General features: G+C 41.4%; 1 protein-coding gene across 8 annotated transcripts in view; it reads right to left on the minus strand.

The window, feature by feature from the left end:
* The window catches only part of SPATA13 (spermatogenesis associated 13), an 82,889-nt gene that overhangs the window by 16,413 nt on the left and 45,954 nt on the right, over positions 1-20,522 (minus strand). For 5 of the 8 annotated variants that reach the window (XM_075083786.1, XM_075083793.1, XM_075083758.1 and 2 more), the window contains exons 3-7: positions 16,679-17,041; positions 13,404-13,548; positions 1,870-2,006; positions 1,268-1,447; positions 55-240 (exon numbers count right to left, since the gene is read on the minus strand). In XM_075083786.1, the coding sequence (XP_074939887.1) occupies positions 55-240; positions 1,268-1,447; positions 1,870-2,006; positions 13,404-13,548; positions 16,679-17,041 (1,011 nt within the window). Of the gene's footprint in view, positions 1-54; positions 241-1,267; positions 1,448-1,869; positions 2,007-4,542; positions 4,730-13,403; positions 13,549-16,678; positions 17,042-19,246; positions 19,427-20,522 lie in introns of those variants that run through there. The other 3 variants (XM_075083801.1, XM_075083810.1, XM_075083819.1) reach the window with 3 other exon arrangements.

A 20,522-nucleotide genomic window follows, 5' to 3' on the forward strand; every position in this document is an offset into this window, starting at 1 on the left:
GGGATGTTTTGTTCACATTAGGTCAGCAGAATGCCCTCAGGTTAAAGCATGTACCTCACAGATGTCCTTGAGATGCTTGATATAGACTCGTTCTGTGTTCATAATTTCCTGTATAACGTTGGTTCTCATCTGATCCTTGTTTTCAGCTATTTTCTGACGATGCTTGCTAATATCTGCATCTTGTTCTTCATCCTGGATACTACTACAATTTTCTGGCACTTCTTCCTGATTAACTCGCAGCTGCAGCCAGAACAGACAAAGCAAACTAGAGTAAAGCAGCAAACTTACAAAATGTGATAAAACTGTTAACAAACTTCTTACAATTAAGAAAGGACTTGCTACAGAAATGTTCCCATTCATACCTTATTGAGTGGGTTCCACAACAGGATTTGTCTCATTGTACCCACTGCATATTTGAATAAAGTGTTGAGGTTTCTGTCTGGTTAAATACATGGCTTTCTACTCACGGTATCTGAGAGATACCATGTTGTGTCGCCTGTGCATTTTTCAGACTTAAGTCATATGTGTTCTTTTGGCCAAGCCAGTCTATGGGTAAAAATTACAAAAGTAGACAACTCAAACACTTTTTAAAACTCTCCCTCTGCCCCAGTTCCCCATGTCTATGATGTGGATAACAGCACCTCCTTTTTCGACTTTTGTCTGATTGCCCATGTTGGCTGGAGATTTAGGAAAGGCAAAGGCAGGAACCATCTCTGGCACGTTGTGTAGTCCTTCATACAGCATGGGCCAAGCTTCATTACAGGCTCTCAAAAACTAATTTAAATTAATTTCTAAAACATAGTTAAATTTTATACCATGCAAGAGTTATACTGTCATTGATCTGGCTGAGTTCTGATTGGGGAGTTCAGACTGTGAACCAGATTCCTACAAAATGTTGTGATAATAAATTGAGCCCTATTTTACCAAGAAATCCCTGCAGCATAGCTTTCCCCACTCCCTCATGAAAACTGCTGTGTCTTCTCCATGTACACTGACTGCTCCTGGTTGAGCTCTCTGCTGCCCTCATTTCTGCTTGAGAAATTCCTTTGGTTACAAAAGGACCACACAACAGAAGAAGCCAAAGTAAAAAGTCTCAGAGGAGCTAAGGGGTCTTGGAGTGTGAAGTCATTAGGAGTTGCACCACTGATGTTCAGATACAAAGATGCTGAGGATCAGGCCCTTCACTTAAACACAATGTCATGACCATTGCTGTTGCACTCTGCTAGGAATCTTGCGTGACAATGGTGCAAAAGCAAGAGTTACTCACCCTGACAAAGCTAGCTGGAAACCAGGCTTCCTTGTCCTCGTTTCTTCCCCACCACCAGTCTTTGTTGGAAGCTTCTAGAACTCTAATGACATCTCCAGCTTTGAAGCCCAGCTCTTGATCATCCATAGTCACATGGTCCCAGAGAGCTTCTGCATAGACAATGCTGCCATCACTTATCAGCTGAGATGGGAAGAAAATGAGGTTGTGAAGGATGAAAGATAAACAACAAACTGTTTATAAGTTACCAAAAGATCAAAATACCTTACTAGAGTGCCCATGATTACTCCTATTACAGGATAAAACTAAAATTCTAGATTTTCAGAAATCTATACGTATATTTATTAGTGAGAACAATTAAAGTCCAACTCCAGAGCAGTTACATACGGTAACGAGTTACACTCCCAGTGACGTACTAGCCACTGTGCTCTTCCCTTGGCATCTGCTCATGGGCCCTGACAGACACAGGACACCGTGGCTGCTGGATTCTTTGCTATGCTGGGTACTGCTGTGGCACTTCCTATTAACATGAAACCTCAGACCTGTGGAAACCATCCCCCCTCCTCCCCTCCATCGTTACAGCAATGCAAAGCCCAGGACGTTACCTCATTAATTGCTAGCTGTTCTCCTCCGGGCTGCAGGTACCTGGGAGTGGCTTGGCAGAGCTCCTCATAACTGTAGTCTTCCTCACTGCCATTGTCGTCCGCTAAAGCTGAAGATTCAGTCCCACCATCTGCAGCAACTAAAACAAAGGTGCAACAGCTGTTTGCTTCATCATTTTTATGATCAAAAAAAAAAAAAAACAATGCAAGAGGAATTGCTGAGAAGTTGCCTTTGTTGTCACAAATATAACAGTAACAGCTGAAGTGAAGGGAGCAGAGCTCTCAGGAAAACTGCTTTTCTACCATTAAATACTTTTTACTCTGCTTCAGAATTTTCTCATTTAGCAGCTGCTGGAACTGAGAATTCCTCCTTTTTCTGTGTGAAAAATAGAACTACAAGGATTATTTATTTTTTTTTACCCAGAGGAAATCTGAAATGACCTGAATCAGAAGGGAGATCTCGATGCCGTTTCCCACATGGCAGATGGGAGCCCCAGTGGGCCCCTGGCGGTCAGAGGGGGCCGCTGCCAGTCCCAGGCTGGGTCCCGTCACATCGTCACTTCCTGCAGGGATGTAACGACCCAACACCTCCGTGCCCACCCACCCGCGAGAGGGGTGGGCAGCCCACGCCGCAGACCCTGCTCTGAGCTGACCACAGCCACCTCTCCCACGTGCCAGGGGAGGCTCTGGCAGCACCAAGATGCTGAGAGCAGCACTGAGATACTTGGGAGGCCCAAGGGGACAGCATGACTGGACTGAGTACAGTGTAACCGCCTGAGAAAAAACTTGTTCTAATTGCCCCAAATCACAGAAAATTCTTGGCTTGACAATTGTACATTTTCTGACCAAAGAGGCAGCTTTGTACAGAAATAGAGGCTGGAACTAAGATGGGCTTCATCTTATTACACAGCCACATAAAACCAAGAGAAATGTCATGCAAGTGACTGTCACTATGGGCACGTAAATCTGCAGTTATTGTATAAAATGGTAAAACACATTTGGGGTAAATCCTTTTGGCGATCATCTCCATACTGGCAGATGAAAAGGACTGGGGACTGATGTCAGGACCAAGTAATACTGACTGACTCACGTCCATACTGCCCAGTGCTAGACCCTTTCAGAGGAGGTTTGCCTTTGAAAGCTAGCTGTTGTGTTCAAACAGATCAGGGGATGAGCTAGTAATCAAGAAGCGTTCATGACCAATGGCCCAGTGCTTGAGTGCACTCTCTGGTCCTTGTAAATTTATCCCTAAATATTTATTCCTACGGCAGGCCCAAGCTGTGAATATCTAGAGAGTCTGAAGATCATACAGTGCTCAAAAATCCAATAAAAAATAAAAAGTAAAAAATAATTAAAAAATAAAACTCAGAACGGGCTGCTAAGCACTGAAGTCCTTTCCTAATGGTTTCTGTGTTCCAGATAAGTTGCCATGCAGCCTGCAAAGTATCTCGCTCACTCCCGAGTGCTGGGAAGGGACCTTTAAGCAGAGTTACTGAACCTGCCACTTCCCCACCGAGCAGCAAGGCTGAGCAGCAGTGCCCTGGACCCTGCCTCTTCTCTGCCCTGCTTCAAGCCTGGGTACCGCCCGCCTGCCAGCCTCTGGGCTCCGGACGGGTGACAGTCTCAAAGAGATGACTCCTGGCTTTACTCCACACACCTACACAACTAACAGGCATGCCGTTACCTACCCGTTATTTACCTTACAGGGAGAAACACTTCTACCCCCTCCTTATGGGCGCTTATACATCACTAGCAACTTTGGTCATTTGGGTATTAATTTGCAAGAGAGATCAAAGCTGATTACTTTACAGATTCACTAAAAAACTTGGAAGAATTTTTCTTTCCTTTAAAAGTAGAAAAATATGGCATAGTCTTGATGCAACAGAACAAGGCTATTCCACCATTCTCTTCTACTCCCCAGCGTTTTAAATACACACTCACATTAATGGTATAATCTGCCTAACCAGGGAGGATGCAGAAACCCTACTTAAAACACACGAAATTTTTTTTCCCCTGTAGGAAATATCAGAAATGTGAGCACTGATAAACTTTTAAAATACATGTTGTGAAACTTACTGAAACTGCTTTATAAAAAAAATCTGCAAACAAATAATTCATTAAATCAATTTTTAGCTTTTAAAGCAACATTAAAAAAATTAATCCCAGTGATTGTTTATAGATTTCCACTGTACTACCAGTACTGCCTGTTGGTTTGTTCCAGTAACAACGGCACATCAAAATAAGCTAATTCATTTGGCTCCAGATGAAAAATGACTGCAATTTTGGGACTGATAACTGTTCATTATTCTGTACCAAATCAACAAGTTCACATTGTCTTCATAGTTAAGACTCTCAAGCGAAAATCAGTCGCTTGCGTTCTTCATCAATTCCTCTATTGTTTACAGAGAGAAATATCAGAGGTAGGGGTGGGCTTTCCTGATCACACCAACGGGATGCAAAAACTTAAAAGACAGCCTGGGACTGATTCTGATCTTCTAGCAGCTTTGTCACCAGTGTAAGGCTGCAGGCTCCCGTGGATGACACGGTATAAGCGTGATCAGAATCAGGCCCCTTGACTGCCGCACTTTATTAGTTCAATCTAAAAACACTGAAAAAAAATAGCTACACACAGCGGGAGAGAGAGAGAGAGAGAGAGCATGTTCTACTCACACGTACCCATCTGAAGGCTCTCCAGACTCCAAAATCGTGCCATTCCCCCCCTGGCTACCATGCTGCCGTCAGACTCGAGCCCAGGGCAAGGGCTGACCTCTAACAGGTGATGCTCGGTCTTAAAGGGCTGGCGGAGGATGACAAAAGGCTCTGAGCTACTGACAGCGCAGAGAAACAGCCTGTTCACTGCCTTCGGCTCCCAGCTGTGCCTCCGAGGCCGAGCCCAGCTGGGAACTGCCAGCGGCGCGCTCAGCCTGGCCGCCCGAGAGCTCGCTGACATCATGGGGTGCCCTTAGGGAGGAAGTTCCAGAAAAGAAACAAAAACCTGGCTGCCTGGCCCCAGCCGCGCTGTGCCTGCAGCCGCCTGCGCTGCCCAAAGTGCCTGAACATCTCAAACGCAGCAAGCCAAGAAGTACATTTGTTTTTCATTAAAGCAGCTTAATGCGATCTCAATCTATATTCAAACGACTGCAATTCAAAGGGAAAGACTACTTGGATGGGAGTTGGGGAGTTCCTTGTATTACAACACTGTTCTGAGTATCGGTCTATCTTTGTTACATTATACCAGTTACAATTCCAGTAGAAGCAGACAATTAAGGTATTTTTTGCATGCCTGTTAATACTTCACTTCCTTCACAGGCAAATGCTGTATCATTATTTAGGGCACAAGCAGCCAAAGTGTTAAGGCTGCAGCAGACTGCTCCCAGGAAAAGAGGGAAGGACGGGGACATTTTCTCATTCAAACTACAAACTTAATTCAGCTGCTCCAGAAAATAGGGCATGAAGCAGAAAAGCACCCAAACAGTCAAGCTTTCACCGGGACTGACCCAGCCAGAGCACAACCTCATTCATTCACCATGGGCCAGAGTGTACCACCCTTACATCTGTGTCATTCTGCAGTGAAGCTGGATCGGTTCATGCACTGGAAGCAAGGGCTGCTCCCATCTGCACATTGCAAAGCCTGCCACAACCTGTGCTTGTACACAGCACTACATTTACAATTTGGAAAGCTCCAAAATCTCTGTGGCTCACTCTTTACCTGCAAACTGCATTGCTCAGCTGAGCCTGTCCTTTCACTGGGGACTGCCTCCAGCAGGGACATGTTCGCAGAACCCTGGAGGCATTTCTGCACACAGAGACCTCTCAACACCCACTGAAATCACATGGTTTCCCCTAGCGCTGCCTCAGACGGAGAAGGAAAGGCCAAACATCGCCCTGCAATATTAATGCCATCTTCCTACAAAAATCCAGGCTGTGCTACACTACACAGGAAACCGATAGGAATTCTATTCCGAATCTCCAAACTTCCCTATTATTTCTTGCTGCAAGGACTGTTGGATAGCACAGTAAAAACAACCTATCACATATTATAAGAAATTTATACACAGCCCCACACATTTTTCTCGGCACAAATCATTAAAAAATAAACCAACCCAGTAAACAGAAGTGATACTGAAGTGCTGATGATCCTGCGACCTGCAAGTGAAGGCTTCATGCTTTTCATCAGCCAGAGCACAAGCTCTCTGCCATGTCAAACCCCTACCCACAGGGGAAAAACAGCTGAACTGCCAAAGGAAAACAAGATCAAACCCCACACAGCTCTTCTAGAAGATACATTAAAAATTACCTCTGGAAAACACTCATTTGGTTTGATTTTTGCTGAACAGAATGGGCTGTGTGCTTTTGCCTAATGACTAACCCAGTGCTACCATGGGATGCTGCTGGCAGGGCGGGGGGCAGATCTGTTCTCCCTCCTCTGCATGAGCACATCTAGCAACCGTGCAGTCACAAACTGAACCACCATAAAAGTACTCATTTGGGGTGAGCTGGTGGCAGGTTCATTTCCTCACAGGATCTGCCAGGGACAGGAGGAGGTGCAGGCTGTCCTTTCTAGTGGCAGTCCACAGTGAGTGACCCTGTCCAAATGCATCATGCCGAGCTGGCTTATGCACTGAGCTGGGCGCTCGGAAAAGGCTGTGGGTAGCACATACTAAAATACTAAAGCTAAAAGCTAGTTTACCTGCCTCAGGAAAATCCAGTTCTAGATATCCCTCTGGTATCATAGGACCCTCCACCCTGGGGCAGACCAAAAATGTCCCCACCCACTGCTTTGACAGCAGACAGCAGCAGATGCCCAGGAAAGAACATAAAAATAAATAAGGCATGTAATGGCATCTTTCTGATGTACTTTAGTAAACTGCAGCTATCTGCAGATCAGAGTCAGATTCCTCCTGGGGCAGAAGTGATATCTTTGTGTTTAATGAACTGAATTTTTCAAACCACTTTCTGAATTTCAGTAAACTTTTGGGATGTGAAATATCATGTGTAGCAATTAGTCTCAGTTTAATTTTGTAGAGTGTAAAAACTATCTTTTATTTTGAACTTGCTATCTGATGACTTCACCTGGTGCCCTTTAGTTCTTACATTATTGGAAACAGTAACTATTATCCGTTCATTTTTCCTATGCCAATCAGACTTTTATTCCCCTATTGTCCTTTTTTCCAAGTTGCAGAGCTCTAGCTGTGTTAATCATTCTTCACAAAAAGCTACTGAGTAGGTTTTCTTGTGCTTTTGCCTTTCTCTGTATCGACCCCTGTAAAAAATGTCCTTTGAGGTGGAAAGGATCAGGGAGATGGCCCCCACATGCCACCAGTGGCACAATTGGCCTTTCTGTTTTGTTCTCTATTCCCTTCCTACAAATTCCTGCCCTTTTATTTACTGTTTTGACTGTTACTATGCACTGAACAGACACTTTAATTATCTGTTAGGATTGCAAGACTCTTTGTAAATGGCAATATCCAGCTCAAAGTCCATTCTTCTGCAAGCATACCAAGCTTGTGTTCCTCCATGTGTACCACCTTGCCTTTATCAACACGGAATTTACCTGCCACCAGTACATTGTGTCTCAGTATTGTGAAATCCTTCTGCAACTCTGTTCATGCAGCTTGTGTTTTTACTACCATGAATAATTCAGCACACAAGCAAGAATAATAATTTCATTCCACACCTCCCTTCCCACATTATTTGTAACATCTGACTCCACCCGTAGGCTCTCTCCGTAAGGAAACCAACTGCTTTCCTATTCTCCATTACTTAGTGCTTAGTCACTTCTTACAGCATAGGAGGATCTTCCTTCTTATCCCAGGCCTCTGTTAAGAGACATTTGTAACAGATCTTGTCAGAGGCCTTTTGAACATCCAAGTAGCCTATACCTACTAAGTCCCCTTGGTCACATCCTCAGTGATTTTTTTCAGAAAAATCTAATCCATCTGTGGGGCACAGCTTTCCCCTACATAGGGCACATGGACTCTTAACTTCATCATAAGGGTCCACCAGTCTATTGATGTTACTCTCTGTTGTCGTTTCTAAGTCCTAAATGCATCCTTTATATATTCTATGTGCTATTAAGTCAGACTCACTGGACTACTGCTCACTATATCCCTCCTGATACTTCTTTAAAAATGGTTATCCCCCATTGTTGCCTTCTTGCTTCTGTTGAGGCAATTTTTGAGGAATGAATTCCATGCTGAGGCAGTAGCTGAGCAATTTCATTCTTAAATCCCTTTAGAAGTCCTGGTTCTGGCCATATTTTACTATTAATTTATCTACTCTAAAACTTTTATTGATATTTTGAGACAGATCCTTATCTAATTTGAGCTCAGGTTTTATTTCTTAGTCACTTACAAGGCCTACAAACTGTCTGGCAGTCTACCGGGTTCTCATATTTTTTAAAAAGGACGTAATTTTTATCTCTTTAACAAATTGTTTCTATGTTCCTGTAGCTTTACTTCAAAATTGCGAGAGGTTTATTTTTTCTATTTGGATACAGCTGAACAATCTGAAGGACGTTTTTTTTTTTTTCCTTCTGATAGATTCTTTTCCCCTGTGTTTAATGACAGAACCCTTTTCTGGTGTTGCCAAATTCTGTTTTGACAGGTGACGTGAATTTGCTCTGAGCATCAAATATGCTGTCCTTGAACACCCTCAGTGCTGCCTGCAAGCATTCAACACCTTTTTCTGCTCCTTTAAATTCCTTTGTTACATAAACGACTTCTCACTTTTATTTAACTTTCCCTCTTTTAAATTAAAACACACGCTGTGTTGGATTGTTCTACTCTTCTCACCCCTGCAAGGATATTGGCTCAGAGCGCATTATGTACATGGGGGGCCAGATTCATTATCTGTCTGTATTTGGTCAATGAACAGCAGCCTAAATTACCTGTTTCTTCCAGTCAAGGTCACCTAGCTTAGCTTAGAAGTCTATAAAGTCAGATGAGACACATCCCACCCTTTCAGAGTAGCTCTTATGTGTGATCCTGCACACACCTCAGGAACGGTTCAAGAATTGTTTTCCTTCCTGTAGGTCTCCTGATCAGCTGCACCAAGGAATTACTTATGGTACCCCTAAAAACATAGCACTGTGCCCCATTACAACGCTTAACCCACATGACAGCAATTTAAGTGTCCTTTTATGACTGTGCTTGCTGCCCCTAAAACTTCCCTGGTTTCATTAGTTTGTCACATTTACTGTCAACATCCTGGTGATCTCAGGTGGTTCACAATTTAATCCTATCACTATACTTTTTCCCCATTTAGGCATGGCATTCCAGTCCATGGATCCTGTGACACTGGATGACACAGTAAATTTGTTTATTTGATTTGGCTCTTAGCTTTTCTTTAATACATTAAGAGACCCTCTTTCACTGTTCTAATCTTTTCTGTTATTCCTATACAGCTTGCACGATGGCAATATGCTGGTTATGCTCCACTGGATATCTTCCTTCAACTAATTTTCTGATGTATGCCATCCAGCTTATTTAAAAATATGTTTATTTCTCCATCTTACTTTTTAAACTTTCACTATTACTAGCAGGGACGCCTGTTTTTCTAAACCCTCTTTCAACAACATTTGTCCAGCTGGTCCTGACTATTTCTTGCTTGAGTTTTGTCAGCTTCTGCCCCATCCTTCATTCGAGGATGCAGTGATCATTGACATCGCCTGTAAAGGACATGCTGTCATGTACAGTGTATTATTTCACCTTGCCAGCTCTCCCCTAATTCTTTGTTTAGAAACTACTCTATGCTCTCTTGACCTGTATGTCAGCAGCCTGGTTCTGCTTAGGTTCAGAAAACAAAGGATCTTTTTATTTCAAATGTTCCTCTGTTCATAAATAATCTAAATCTCCCTCTTTTGAATACAACTTTTTGCATGAAGGTGCCTGGAGGTAAAAAGGCCTCTCTGACACTGATCGTGGTATTGGCAGCCCTTTGGACAATTTTACCATTGGGCTCCTGGTCCTTTAGCTTCTACGTGACAGCTTTAACTTTACCTCCAGTGCTTGCCTCCTGCCACCACACTCTCCGTGGCACCGACCTGCCCCGTAGCTATCACCTCCCCTCCGGGGTCCTCAGGACTGCCTAGGTGCTTCACCTGGTGCACCAGCTGCTTCCAGCACACTGCATCATCAAGCCCAGCTATCTATGCGACTAACAATCCCGTTACCCACCAGCATAGTTTTTGTCCTTCCCCATCCTTCAAAGTATCATACAGCCATCATCCTCCAGTCCAGAGGCTCTTCTGTCCCCAGCAACACTGGGACTTGTTAGCCTGCAGTAGTGGATTTCATGATGCCACTTCAGGTACTGATCATGTGTCTTTCTGTCTCCCTGAGCTTTTCAGGCATTTTGGCTGCAGAATACAGCAACTGCCATGGAGCTGCTTGCAACATCAGACATATGCCACCCACCTCCTGGTAATCACAAATACAGCACGCAGTATAGCAAGCCAGGAATTTGCATTTCCTGCATATTGTCCTACTTACGTCCTCACTCTTTTGGGGTGGGGAAGCAGCGGCAGGGTAGCAAGGAGATGGTTTTCTCTCATGGAGTGATTAACAGCTTCTATTAATTCACTTCCATGGCCAAAAACTATTTGGGGTGAGGTTTGTGTATTTGATCGGTGATAGGGATGGAGAACCCGAAAATCTCCAACAAGCCAGTTTGTTTGCACCTCCGTTCCTGAGCTGTGCTCCACAGCCTGAAACCTACTCGGTTACCCAATCTTGATGAACTGGGAAAAGCTTGATGGTAGTTTAACATTGTAGGCAAACATCCAGGTCAGGATACTACTTGAATTACAGACATTTAAATGTATTAATCTAAATACCGAAATCCACATTTGGACTAACCATCTAAATCAGCAGGTATTGGTCATAACTAAAACAGCTGAGAGAGCAATTCACCTCATCCAAAGGCAGCTCCTACTCAAACCTTCATTGACTGCAATGGCTAGGGCCTCAGAACCGTTGTTTAAACGCAGATACTTAGTGCCATTTTAAGTATTTTGGATATCCCGCTGGCGTCCACCTGCCACTGGAAAAAGGAATGGGTCTCCCACCTCCATCATATCTTCCTGCTGCAGGCATATACTCGGGTACCCCACACATATCTGGGCCCTGGGGTGGGTGGGTAACTGAATCAAGCCCTAGACCTCCACTGCCTCTAAGAAGTGTTCAAAAGTTTAACTCTTATGTAGGTACCTACATTTAGATAAATTTAGGTGACTTAAATTTGAGCTGAGTCCCACCCCGCCTACTCAGAGCTGAACCTATCTAAAGGAGTTCACCAATTAATTTAGACAACTTCAAGTCCCACACCACAATATGCAAAAAAGATAGCTTAGTTTTTAAAATATTTATAAAAATAGGTAAATTCTTTAATATAATTTAAAACCTGTAACCCTTTAAGCACAAGAGTAGCAATATAAGTCTCAAGGGACGTTTCCCTTCCGTGTTGGCTGGTTGCTAATCTGTCTCCTACAGTATGATGATTTACTGTCTTGTAACAGCTGTTTTTCTAAAAATGTACATCTCCAATTCTATCTCCCGTTGTTATAAAAGCAGACATGCAATGTATTAGGCTTTAGCAAGTAACTAAAGATACCACTGGTTTTCAGTGCTTGGGTTTAGAATTTCTATAATAAAGGGCTTTTGTGCTATCAAATTTCACTGTACATGAGCAAACAAAAAACTCTCACATGTTCAAAGACAAGGAAATGCCTTGTGAATTTAAGAGAAAAAGGAAAGAGATCAGAATGTGTGACACTAGTCACTTTATTATTTTCTGCTGGAGCTACTTAACAGATCTTTGCAACTGTTCTCAAACTGCAAAGTCTATGATATTCCCCACTTGCCTTCAGGGCTTTGATTTCAGCTTTTCCTGCTCAGCTGCTATGTTTATTGTAATGAGTCATGAAAGTCACATCTAGCAAAATCAATATGGCTTTGGCTTCATTGTCTTGAAAAGCAGCAGAAACCTTGCTTTATGTATTTGTCATCCTGTTGCTTATCTTTAGGAGACCAGTTATTCGAAATCTGAATACCTGCAAACATGAAATGGAAAGGATAACTAAAAATAAAAAAAGGAATCCCTACTCTGTGATGTGTAAAGACTCTCTTTTTTCAAAACCAGCTCATGGCAAACCTGTTATTCTGTGAGTGAGCCTTCTGGAATCAGGGACTGAGATACCACGTACTCTCAGCAAGGGTTGCATTAGATGTCAAATTTACCTTGATGTCTAATCTGTATCATTAGTATATTGAGATGCATACAGCAAAGACACACTCCAGAGATGGGTTTTAAAGTAGTTCCCAATATTTTACTACAATATAAATTAAAAGGAGAATACTAATATAATATATATATATTACATAATGTAGCTCATTGCTATAGTTAGAAATTCTCAACTCTGTTCCTTGGAGAGCACCTTCTGAAGAAAACTGTCATGCTCTATTGAAGACTGGGAAAGGTTCTTATATAAATAAATTTGTACTTGAAGGATTTTTTTTTGAGCAGAATTTGAGTATCATTGCAGCTAAAACTTAGAACCATAAAAGCCAAGAACTGACTAGTAAACATATGTATAATTTTAATTAAGAAACACTGAAAATGCTATTTATTAACTTTCCTACTTCAGTTATGGCAAGCCCTGATCCAGACACCTTTACTTATTCTCTCCACAGAGAGGCAGAAGTGAAGGTTCCCCATAGTGTTTTGTTCCTTATTAAGTGAAGAATATAAAGTGAAAATTTTGCTTTTATGTCCAACCCTTGCCAGTGAAACATGAATAACTCTTTAGATTATGCTCATGGCGGTCTGAAAGAACACAGGTGGTATAAACCCAGGTTCTTCTGGTCCCACGGGCCAAGAAATATTCCACTAATACTAGATACGACTTTCTATTAACTCAAGATAGCATTGCATGCTAACAGTAAACAATTACAGAAAAAATAAACAGGGCACATCAGAAAGTCTAATAAAGGGTACTGCTTCCAAAAGGCAATCTTTTTCAAGAATTTGTCCATCATGTCCCAGAACCCTGGTTGGGCTACACTCACCACTGAGTAAGCAATTGCAACGGCATACAGTTCTCTGAAACAAGCTGTTTAATTATTTAAGGCTTGTCTGACCAGGTAGTTAAGCTGAATGCATGGCAAAGAGAAAATTAAAAAATACATGTGTAGTGTGGCTATGGTTCGGGTATGAACTCAAGCATATTACACCTTCCTTCATATTCCGTTATTACCTTCAGGCAAGTATGTGAATGGAGAGTGGAAAATATAGGAGTGCAACTGGTACAGAGGAATAAACCATAGCAATGTCAACAGTACATGTGAAAAACAAGTTTTACATGTACACAGCTGGAAAAGCTACTAATGGGAAGTCAAAAAAACAAAGCAACTTAGCTGGGTACTGCTTTGTCACTGAATTGGTTTGCACCCGTTTGTGGTCCACACTTAACCTACTTTCTGACCAAACTGGGGTATGAAGTTGAGATCTAGAAAGTTAAAAAGACTCGCCCATCTTACCGTTAGATGTTCTCATCTGCCGCCTTCGTCCGACCCGGTCCAGGCCAATGGGGGTACTTTGTGAAAAGGTGAGCGGCCGAAACCTGGCTGAAACAGCTCTGTAAGGGGGTACCTGGTGCGCTGGAACAGGTGGCCGTGTAACAGGCTACAGAGAAAACAGGAAAATCCAGTATTAGTAAAGCTACCAGCAAGTCCCACTGCACAAAACTTAGGCATGAAGTAAGGTTTCGTCAGATAGTCTGGCTAATTACAGAGGCAGTAAAATCCCCTACTTTGAAGCAACATTGCTTAAGCACTGCATACCATATCCACCAGCATTGCAGAGAATATTTTATTACGCTACAGTACTCTGTTACATTAAAAGCTCCTCAGCCTTCTGTTGTGATCAGATATGCTCTATAATTTTAATCTTGTAATACTTTGTGCCCAAATGCTCTGGGATCTAACTGCTTTGAGAACAGCCTGCACGATGCCGGCTGGCGTTGTAAACACACATCTGAAGGGAAACCCAAAGTGAAAGAATTACCAGAAATGCTATGGTTGGAAGTTGTGTTCACTTCCTGGGATGCTTGCTTTCTTCAAATACATGTATTGCTTTTAAGTAAAATAAACATAGTTTACAAGACAAAAACAATTGTCTAAATTATCCTCCCTCCAAAGATCCCAGGAGTCTCATTAAAAAAAGATAATATTACGTTTACTTGTAACTTTAACTAGAAGCCATTTTCTTTAGTTAAACCGTTCACTTGCTTAATTATGATTAGAGAACCTACGCATTTTATTTGCAAATTTAGTCTAATTCTATGTCGTCCCTGAACAACTCCACGCTAACCATGCTGAATGACTTTGCATAAACATTCAACATTAAGCAACCTGACCTCAACATAAGAACTTCAGAGAAACTCGTCTTTACATCTTCTCTTATCTTTCAGTTGTTACTGGTCATAGGCCCTTCTGTCAAGTAATTTGAAAGATCAGGGTTGGGGTTTTTGTGATCTCTTGACACTCTATTATGAAACCAATTATTTAGGATTGTTTGAAAACTTTTCTCACACCTAAGCTGTCAGACAAAAATAATACACAACAAAGAACAAATTAGCATTACACTTTTCAAATATTCCTGTGGGTTTTCAAAGCTTCTAAGAAAAAAAATCAGCATGGTAAAAATCAGTCTTTGCTAAGCCCCACATAAAATACTTCCAGCACACATATTCCTGCTTCATTAGTTCTTTTTTACATTCAAGCTACAAATTTACTTTCTAATATGACTGCCAAAAAATTTGTGCGTATTGAATATGATTTAACTACAGCCTCATCTTTAAACCTAATTTCTTTGGTGCTTTAGCAATACATCAGGATCCTATCACTGAATAACACCACAAAGAGTAAGTCTGACATATTGCATCAAATAGCTAATAGAAGTGATGGCAATTACTGTGTGCAAATAACTGGCTGATTAAGCAACAAAGCTATTTATTTCTGGGGAACTAACATTTTCTTATAAGGCTTCAGTCCAGATCCCTTCCCCGGACAGAGAAGGATGTGCTGTTACTCAGTGGCAGGCCTGGGAAGGCCATCATTTAGGTTAAAAATGTGTCCCCATTGGGAATGCTCCATAGTTTTGGTCTTGACCAAAGTGATCCAGCAATGTGCTCATTTAACCCCAGCCAGCCCTTGTGGCAGCACTGGAGCACAGAAGAAGTCAACTCAAACAGCTGCTTTGATGCATGTTCCTTTGTTAATAAGGTTGGAAGAGAGATCAAGTTGTTTCCAGCAGTAAATGAAGGGCTTGGAGAGTGTTAAATCACTTCCATGTTACAGCAAGGATTATTTAGGTTGCCAATACTTATTATCCCTTAAAATCCATCTACTATTCTTGACTAAGATGGCCTAGAATTTACAACAATTATCTTCCTTCCCCACCCCCCCAGGCTAAGTAGCGATAAAATTAATTTTAAAATATCCCAGTTATGTAGGGTTTGAAACCATGGCCTTTGCCTGGGTAAAAAGTTAATTGGCTTTAGTTGGAGTTTTGCTTCAAGATGCATTTTTGCATCAGGGAATTATAAAGAAAAAATGTGCAATATACAATAACAATGTTCGTGTTAAAAATTGCTTTTCTCTGGAGACTGAAAATCCTGAAATTGTTTCAGCATTTGATTTCAGTTATGGGAGTACCGTACCCATGAATGACACTGCATTGAACTTCCCAACAGGAGATCAAGTAGCATGAGAAAGATTAAGAAGATTCAGATTCCATTAATAACCACTGGAATTGCAGTTTTTGAGGATGTAAATATTATTTCTTTTTTCTGTTGCTTTATCAGCTTGACAATTGCTTTAGGTAGGAGTCTTCCAGCTTTTCTGGAAAGTGGAAAACACCTGATCAGTGTTACAGAAACATATGAGCCTGAAGCTCTGTAACCAGCTACAAGATAGGGCCACCACTACCATCAGAACAGTAAGTTCTTTTACATATTGTACCCGCTCAGGACTACCTCCAGGACAAAAGCAGCTATTTTTATCTTCAGAAGTTTTTTACTTCTAAGTCTCTTACCTAAGCCAACAGAGAAGGCAAATAAGTACATAAGTACTGCTCAAGTACTTACTCAATGGCACACTATTTTCTTACTGGCTTCCTATGCTCCATCAGGTCAATTTAGTAGAACATAAACAGGGTGGGTTTGGGTTTTTTTTTTTCATATTCACAGTTTTATTAGATTCTTTATTTCATTAAATCCTTAATTTATTACCAAGTTTCTAAAGCTACTTCCTTATTAGTTTTAAGTATCATTGCTATGCCAATACCAAGATTTTGAACACCACAGTTAATGCCACAGGTTTTGAACAGGCATTGTTTTTGCAGAATTTGAAATTATCACTAAATAATGTGTTACTATCATATTGTTTGTACTCCTCTCTTCCTCAGGCCCTATACTCTGTAAGGTGAATAAACACACAGCTGTATTACACACAAATCAACTCTTATACACCAATATGAGACGTAACAACCATTCCAAGAAAGGAATAAGGTTAATTTACAATACAAAGAAGATTATCCCAAAGACAGTATCAGTTTTATTCCATGCTGTTTTGTTTTTTAAACAAGACAAAGTAATTAGTGACCAGGAAAGCAGAATTGTAAGCACACGATGTCAGCTTGACAAAAGGGAAGGAAGAGAAAGAAGCATCCATTCTATTTTCTAGGCTGAAGATAGAGACAAGGAAGTGAAAGGGTCTTTTGCAGTTTGCAGAGAGCACATCTCTTATCTTACTTGTGTCAGCAGACCTTCTATCTCTTCTGTCGGACCGCTTCCATAGAAATTGACCCCACCTATTACGGAGATGGGTCTTCTTTTTCGCCCTCTGTGGTAACCTACTGTATTGCTTTGGATCGCAGACCCAACAGAAGCCAGTCCTGGCTGATTTTCTCCATCTGTGCAGTCTGTCTTCTGAGACTCCACCGCAACTGCATCTTCTGGTATTGAGAAACTTCTGATGGACATTTGGCCATAGTCTGAGAGAGGTCTGGGACGAGATCTTTTTCCAGAGCCCCATCTCCTGGGTGTGACCTTTTGTGTGTCTGTCTTTTCGTCCTCCTGGGATGGGGACCTCTTCCAGTGGTCATCAGAAACAACCTTTTTAAATGTGAACAAGTCAAATAAGCCACAGAATTTTCTGACACTTAATAATTTGTGCGTTTTTCATATGGCACATCAACTTAACATTGCTAAAAAGAAAGCATTACCATAATAAATACAATACATGCAACTGACAATTTGGGAAGAAAGTAACTTTGCAAAGGGAAGACATCATGATGCTTGTGCTGAGTAAGGTTAGCACCCAACCATCAGTACCTCTTAGGCAAACATGACTAACAGCGCTAAAAACTCACCTATTACCTCAGCAGTACAGACAGGCCCTACCTATCTTAACCACTGAATTCACTGAATGCTGTCTTGGAAAGACAGCTCTGCCACTCATGGGACTTGTTCCTGTGCACAAGTAGGATGCTACATGTAACACCAGTAAAAATAATTCAACAAGCACACTGTGTTTTTGGACTTTCTACCAAGGTCTGTAGTGACAGGACAAGGGGCAACGGTTTCAAACTGTAAGAGTCTAGATTTGGGTCAGATAGAAGGAAGAAATTCTTTACAACGAAGGTGGTGAGTCACTGGGACAGGCTGCCCAGAGAAACTGTAGATGCCTCATCTCTGAAAGTGTTCAAGGCCAGGTTGGACAGGGCTCTGAGCAACCTGATATAGTGAAAGATGTCCCTGCCCATGGCAGGGGGGTTGGACTAGATGATCTTCAAAGGTCCCTTCCCACCCAAACCATTCTATGATTCTATGATATTCCTCTGCTTTACCTCTATTCAGTAATGCAAATAAACAGTAAGGCTGCAGTTTGACTGTTTGCCAATCCCACGTAACTGTAAGCTGATACCAAAACAGGCAGTTGCACCCCCTCCTGCCACTTACTCCCACACTTTCACTTGGGTCACATCTAGGGGTTGTGTAGCCATGTACAAACTGGGTGAGTGAGTTCATCCAGTTTGGGAGGGAGAAGCAAATTTTCTGTATGCTCAGGGAGGTTACAGTCATAAAGAGTAGGACCAGAGATATGTTATACCACAAATGCAGGAAAAACCGAAGTTTTTAGAGAGGAAGCTTGGAAAACGAGCCTGTTGTTCCTATTTAATAGCACATCTGGCTCATGGAGGTTAATGCCTACAGGTATCATAATGGCACTGGTACTGCAAGTTTGGAAATAAAATAACCTCAACTGAGATACTTGTTAGAGGGACGCTTTTAAAGATTTCAATGCATTTGAAGTAATACTGCCAAAAACTTTTCTAGCAAAACCCCTGCAGTTTTTATTTTGAGAAAAAATACCGCACATAAAAATTTATATTCACTTTTCCCTCAAATTTCCAACTTCTCAGTATTTCCTTGGCTCTTTCTGGCTCCTCTATAAAGAGCAAAAAAGAAACAGAGGTGTTTCTGGGCTGGGTGACAGTTTGCATGAATGCCTGATGGAGTGAATGGCAAACTCCAAAGCACTGCTGAGCAAGTGAGCCCTGTCCCAAGTTGTCATACAAATTATGAACTAATTCTGACTCTTTTTTGGTAAAAAAACCAGCCTACTTCTTTATTAGGATATCTTTAGATTACCCATGTGCATTTTTGGTGATATTCAAAGCTAATAACCATTCCAAAAAAGAAAGGCATCATTTTGTCTGCCTCTGGCTATATTTTGTTCATGTTCCTGACAGGGTGAAGCCATTTTAGGTACTGCATATTCAAAGCAAACATGTAGCCTAGAATCAGCCTTTTACAATGATGCCTGTGAAAGGGGACTTACCTCCTGTCACCTTCATTTCCACCTACCATTTTCAACCAGGCCCATACAACTCCAATAAGCCTTTTTTAGAAGGCCACCTGGTACACTGGACAGCTTAAGACAAATTTCACTGTATGAAACCACTTCAGCTAGTAGGCAGGGTTATTAACAGTCAGCATTTTAATATGATTACTGCTATTAAGGTCTGAAAAATTATCAATGTCATCCATTACATCCAATTATTTCCCTTACAGCATGAAATTTATTCTAAATAGAGCACTTGCATAAACTCTGATTTCTATGGCGTCACACCTGTCACTCAAGGACGCTTCAGCTTCTTTGCAGATTTTAGCTCAGGACCAATTTTAGTAGTATAAGTGATTCGGTAGAGTGTGACTCCCTGGCTGGTGCACTGAGAGAGAGTCAGCAAAGCTGTCCCTTAAACCAGTCCCTCCAAGGTCAGAGTAGCAAAATCGCAGGTTAAATAAGGTTCTTACCTCAGAATCAGACACAGGTAGAGGGTCTCCACATATGCAGTGACTGAGAAAGGAGCTCATAAGAGTCATTTTATCTTTTTGTTTTTGCAGTCTTTGTAAGAGCTACAAATGTGAGCACACTCTCTGCATAACCAGCCAGGCAAAGTTCACCCCATGATCCTGTACTTTTAGACTGAGAGAAGGACACATCACATGTCATTTCCTAATCTGCTTTTTACACCCTTATCTTGAGCAATAACATTTGCAAAGAGACGACTGCTCTCCTCCTGCAGCACTCCACCTACAGTAGTGATCCAAATGACTGCAAGATTAATCTCTGCTGTACAATAAACAATGCTGAAGGATGTGTATTTTTAGGCTTAGATCTATAAACTGCACTGAAGAATAATAATAAAACAGAAAACATAATCCTCTCATAGAAAAATCAGAGGAAACCAGACTGATAACCTCTCATTCCTCCAAGTGACCTACTCAAGCAGGACCTGATCAAGTGACCACTTACTAGTAGGAATGAAATATCCAGCACACAACTCATAGGCTCCAGTACTGCAGCCACTTAAGTATAAGTGTGAATCTTGAAATCATTGAAAAAATTCAGAGGAAACAATTCTATTCCACTTATCATTGGCTTTACACCAGTGCAGCACCGCTGACCTCAAATGACCTTCTTTTGATTAATCCCTTATAAGTGAAAATAGGTTTATGTTCTACAATTATTACCAGTAACTTCTATAGACATGAGTAGAGGTATACAGGACTTCATATAGGATGAAAATCAAAATGTCATGTGCTGACTCACGCATTATAAGTGCTGGTTTGAAAATTCAAGGAATTCCTAGATTTTCGAGAAGCAAAGGTCTAAGTTGAATCCACACTGGATTTTCTGAAATTCACACCTGCTAGCCTAGCTACCGCACGGGATCACCAATGCTAGGAATCAAGATTATTGATCTTGTCTTTTAGGCTGCATCCTAGGTTAGGTTTCTTCTGAGACTTCAAACACAAACAGCTCTACTTATTTATACTGATGCAAATTAATCAATGTTATCTGGACAGCTAATTCCTACAACAGTGTATTAGTTAAATTGCTGTATTTCAGTCATTTTCCTGACAGCAGTATAGCTACAAATACAACCATTTAAAATAAACATTTACTTCAATCCAGGCTATACTTCTGTTTGCTATTGTTCCATGTGATATGTCACTCTTAGGGTAGGATTCTGGTCCAGATTCCCACATGTAAATTTTGACATCTGCAATGGAGGTGTCTGTATGT

This window comes from Phalacrocorax aristotelis, chromosome 1 (assembly GCF_949628215.1).
Source record: "Phalacrocorax aristotelis chromosome 1, bGulAri2.1, whole genome shotgun sequence".
Taxonomy (NCBI): domain Eukaryota; kingdom Metazoa; phylum Chordata; class Aves; order Suliformes; family Phalacrocoracidae; genus Phalacrocorax; species Phalacrocorax aristotelis.